The 4,074-nt window shown below is 38.3% G+C and overlaps 1 protein-coding gene across 1 annotated transcript in view; it reads left to right on the top strand.

The window, feature by feature from the left end:
- The first annotated feature begins 2,960 nt into the window (after positions 1-2,960).
- Positions 2,961-4,074, top strand: part of LOC136062952 (uncharacterized) — a 17,947-nt gene continuing 16,833 nt past the window's right edge. The window contains exon 1 of the mRNA XM_065762711.1: positions 2,961-4,031. Within this exon, the coding sequence (XP_065618783.1) occupies positions 2,961-4,031 (1,071 nt within the window). The remainder of the gene's footprint in view (positions 4,032-4,074) is intronic.

The raw sequence follows: 4,074 nt of genomic DNA, 5'->3' as shown, positions 1-4,074 counted from the left end.
AATAATTTTTAAAGACATACTTTTTAGTCTCTTAAGAGTCTGAATGTCAAGTACTCAACCAAATAAATAAAAATAAAAATTTGTAATTAAAGTAACATTATTTTGTATATAAACCCATTACTGATATTATTTTTAATATGCACAAATAAGTTCTTTTGAAGACATTTGTGTTTTTATATTTAAATAAGTGTTTACAACGGCAGTTCTAAGAATTTTTTTTCAGGGTGTTCCTCAACAAACATAAATTACACAATCTAATAAAAAGAAAATTTTATATATTGATGACAACAACAACAACAACAACAATAATAAAAAAAAATATGCAAAATACATAAAGTTTTACAACATAAAGCTTGTGGAGTTCAGTTATAGTTGTTGTTAATGTTGCTAAACATGGATGGACGACGATGGCTGGGGAGAGTAAGTGAGTTTCCTATTTCCTTTTAACCTCTAGGTTTGATTTAGTTTTAGCTTAAATTATTTAATGACTTGTGAATCTGTGAGGCACTGAGGCAGTGAGGATTTTTTTTTTTAATATTTGTTGAATTAAAAACGTAATCGTGTTGGTGTTGGAGTAGTGATAGTTTTAGTGTACGTTTGGCTCTAGCTTAAAAAACCATCTTATTTTACTATTCAATTTATTTTTGCTACTATTTATAGGCCTCACTGCACTTTTTGATACTATTCATAGGTCTCACTGTACTATTTCAGTTAACTTTTATCTTTATTTACAGTACTTTCAGTAAAAAGTTTTCAATTTCAGTAAAATAAGCAGATCCCAAACAAACCTTTAGTCTGATATGAGATTGATCTTGTACTAGACTTTTCTATTGGCATTTGGTTTGGTTAGTGGTTTTATTATAATTTTTTTCTCGATTTTCGTTCAAGTTTTTTTTTTTTTGGTTTTTTTCATGGTTTTATAAACCAATATGGTAAAAGAACTTGAAATAGACTGATTACTGATTTTTTGGTCAAATTGAGATTTGACTGATGATCGAACTGGTGATGTTATAAATAATATAATTAATAAAATTTTAAATTATATAAATAAAAATATAATAAGGTTATTACTAATAATATGATAGCAAAATGTAAAAACATAATATTTAGTGACACTTTTCGTGTAAATTTAATCAAATTTTCTTAGAATGGACAATCACATGTTTAATTATAGTCATAAAAATAAAAATTTTATTTTATATATATATATATATATAATGAATTAATTGATGTTATATAAAAATTAAGTAACTTTTTAAGTTTATTCACTTAATTAACTAAAACTACTATTTTTTAATCAAAATTATTGAAAAAAGAAAAAAGAAAAATAGTTATACAATGATAAAAGCTAAATTTACGTAACTTTGACCAATTAGTTGTATAATATATATTATAATATTTTTGAGGAAAAATAGTCATATAATAACAACATGTCAAGTAAAGAAAAAATTAAAAGCAAAGCCGTTGTATATGTTTAAAAGAATATAAAAGCATGTGGTTCTTTTTGTTTGAAAAACCCTAATATATTGTTAAGTTTTTCAAATTATGGACCAAATTTTAATTTTATTGACATAAAAAAAAAATTCAAGTGTTCCCAAATTTTTTTTTTAAAGATAAATAAATATAAAATTTTAAGTAATTATGTATAACCGGCGCCGCGCCTGAGTGTTCAGTACAATGATTAGTCGAATATTAGTGATGAGTATCCCACTAGATGTTAGGAATTACGATATAATAACTAACTTCTACGTGTCTATCATTTTTTGGTTTACTAGTCATATCACAATGGTTAAGGAGGTGGTATCTAGTGTGGCAATCTTATGGGATCTCCCCGTTACAACATGAAGTGATATTTTATGACGTGCATAGAGTAATAAATTCCGTTGGAAGTATTTTTTCAAACTCATTTCATTATAGGGTGATTTATAAAATTATTTATGTGTTTTATAAAAAGACTTGATATGGAAGAATAATCATAGGTGTCATGGGCTTAACCCGTCAGCACGAGCTTCGGCTGATGGGCCAATTACGGGTAACGGACAGAGTCATGCTGACGGGACCAAGATAAACTGGGGCTGAAGGCTCCAGTTCTAACCGACGGTTATTCAAAACTCCTTGGTTGCTCGTATAGCGAGAAGCTGACGTCAACTTGGCTGAAGGGGAGAAAGAAGGCTGACGATTTCAAGGCCGACGGCTCTGTAAAAGATAAGACTTGGCCACCACGCATGGGAAGTTGCTTGTATTCCACGCCCAGTATCAGAGTCCTATAAGGAAAGGATCCCGCAATCTACGCTTATGAGGATTCTTATAAGGAAAAGACTTCTACTCCAAGGAAGAGAGGTCCACCCTCTACTACTATAAAAACCCCAATACCCTCATAAGCCGAGGTACGCATAATTAACCCCTCTCTAGCACTCTAGAGTTGAAAGAAGTTCTAACTGGACCTTCGGAGGGTATTTGGCCGGCACCACACCGGTGCCCTCTGTTAGGTCTTTTCTTTCTTATTGTGCAGGTGTCGTTTTGAGCGTACAGGCATCGTGCAATTCACTGGTGAGATTTTCGGCATCATCAGTTGGCGCCATCTGTGGGAAAGTTCGCGATTCAAGGATTAGGCCACACTATCGCTTCCTGGACTGAAGGATTGCATGGTACTCACTCGCTCAATGGCAACTACTAATGACGCACAATGAGAGGAACCACCCACAACTGCCCTCGAAAGGCAGGTTTAGACCCTCAGTGCCGCCGTGGAGCGTCTCACCAAACAAAACCTCGACTTGGAGGGACAGCTACGCCAGAAGAATGCAGCACTAAATGACCGACCAGAAGATCAAGAAGGGACTAGCGCTCCAAATAGGAATCAGGAGAGACCTGAGGGCAGCCACGCCCCAAGCGGACCGGAGAGGCAGCACGTGAACATACCATCCATCACGGATGCGACTCCACCACACATTGTCGCCGAGATGCAGGCAATGAGGGAACAGATGGAGGTCATGATGAACGCCCTCAAAGGGCGAGTCTCTAGTGATCTTGACGATCTGGTCAATCGTACTGACTCGCCCTTCACTGTGGCCGTGAACTCCTATCCCTTACCCCACAAGTTTCGCATGCCGAGTATAGATAGTTATGACGGGGTGAAGGATCCTTTGGATCACCTAGAAACTTTCAAAACCCTGATGCATCTTCAGGGGGTGGCAGATGAGATTATGTGCAGGGCCTTTCCCACAACACTCAAAGGCCCCGCAAGGATATGGTTCAGTCGGCTGACGCCCAACTCTATTAGTACCTTTAAGGAGCTAAGCGCCCAATTCACTACGCACTTTATTGGAGGGCATAGGTATAAGAAGTCCACAGCATGCCTAATGAGTATCAAGCAAAGAGAAGACGAGACGTTACAATCCTACATAACGCGCTTTAATAAGGAAGCACTATCGGTTGACGAAGCCGACGACAAAATACTTGTAGCGGCCTTCACCAATGGGTTGCGGAAGGGCAAGTTTCTGTTCTCTCTATACAAGAATGACCCGAAGACCATGTTGGAAGTGCTCTACAGGGCTACTAAGTATATGAATGCTGAGGACGCGTTGCAGGCCCGAGAAGAGAAGCCGAGGAAAAGGGAAAGGCAGGAAGATGCGCGACCAGACCAAGGAAGAAAGAGGCCCAGAACAGGAGATCGAAGAGACGAAAGGCGTTCTAAGCCTCCGGGAGGGAGATTCACAAGCTTCACCCCGCTGACCGCCCCAATAGATCAAGTCCTAATGCAAATTAAGGACGAAGGGGCTCTGACCTTCCCTGGAAAACTGAAGGGGGATCCTAATAAGCGTTCCAGAGACAAGTACTGCCGCTTTCACCGAGATCACGGTCATGACACAGCCGACTGCTACGACTTGAAGCAACAAATCGAGGCTCTGATAAGGCAAGGGAAGTTACAGAAATTTGTGAACAAGGACAAGGCAGACCCAGCACCTCAGGAGCACCCTCCCCGGCGAGACCATGATCGTCCCAGGCCTCCCATTGGTGATATACGAATGATCGTAGGAGGGATGGCTACCAGACCGTCAAAAAGGGCTCGAAAGA

This window comes from Quercus suber, unplaced genomic scaffold (assembly GCF_002906115.3).
Source record: "Quercus suber isolate HL8 unplaced genomic scaffold, Cork oak 2.0 scaffold_470, whole genome shotgun sequence".
NCBI lineage: Eukaryota > Viridiplantae > Streptophyta > Magnoliopsida > Fagales > Fagaceae > Quercus > Quercus suber.
This window is presented reverse-complemented; position numbering and strand designations above follow the sequence as displayed.